The 312-nt window shown below is 58.0% G+C and overlaps 1 protein-coding gene across 1 annotated transcript; it reads right to left on the bottom strand.

Annotated features, from left to right (window-relative positions):
* Positions 1 to 7: 7 nt before the first annotated feature.
* LOC104278520 (junctophilin-3-like) lies at positions 8 to 308 on the bottom strand (the record flags this gene model as incomplete). Its single annotated transcript, XM_009875528.1, has 1 exon — positions 8 to 308. A coding segment is annotated over one exon (301 nt), but the record flags the coding sequence as incomplete, so codon positions are not given.
* Positions 309 to 312: the final 4 nt, after the last annotated feature.

Genomic DNA, 312 nt, shown 5'->3' on the forward strand with positions numbered 1-312 from the left:
CAGGTGCCTTCGTACTTGGCCCCATTTCCAGTGCATTCTCGGACTCCGTACCGTCCCTTAAATCCATGGGTCCACTCTCCTTTGTACACCCACTTCCCCTTGCTCTCCATGCCAATGCCATGGCGCTTGCCTTGCGCCCAGGTGCCCTGGTAAGTGTTGCCGCTGGGCCAAGTGTAGACCCCCAGCACCTCAAAGCCGTGACTCCAGGAGCCCGAATATTCACCTTGACCCTTCGGGCCGGTACAGATTCCGTGGCCATGAGCCTTTTCGTCCTCCCAGCCTCCACAGTACGACCCTCCACCGTCAAAATTA

The sequence above is a fragment of the Apaloderma vittatum genome, unplaced genomic scaffold, assembly GCF_000703405.1.
Source record: "Apaloderma vittatum isolate BGI_N311 unplaced genomic scaffold, ASM70340v1 scaffold24090, whole genome shotgun sequence".
NCBI lineage: Eukaryota > Metazoa > Chordata > Aves > Trogoniformes > Trogonidae > Apaloderma > Apaloderma vittatum.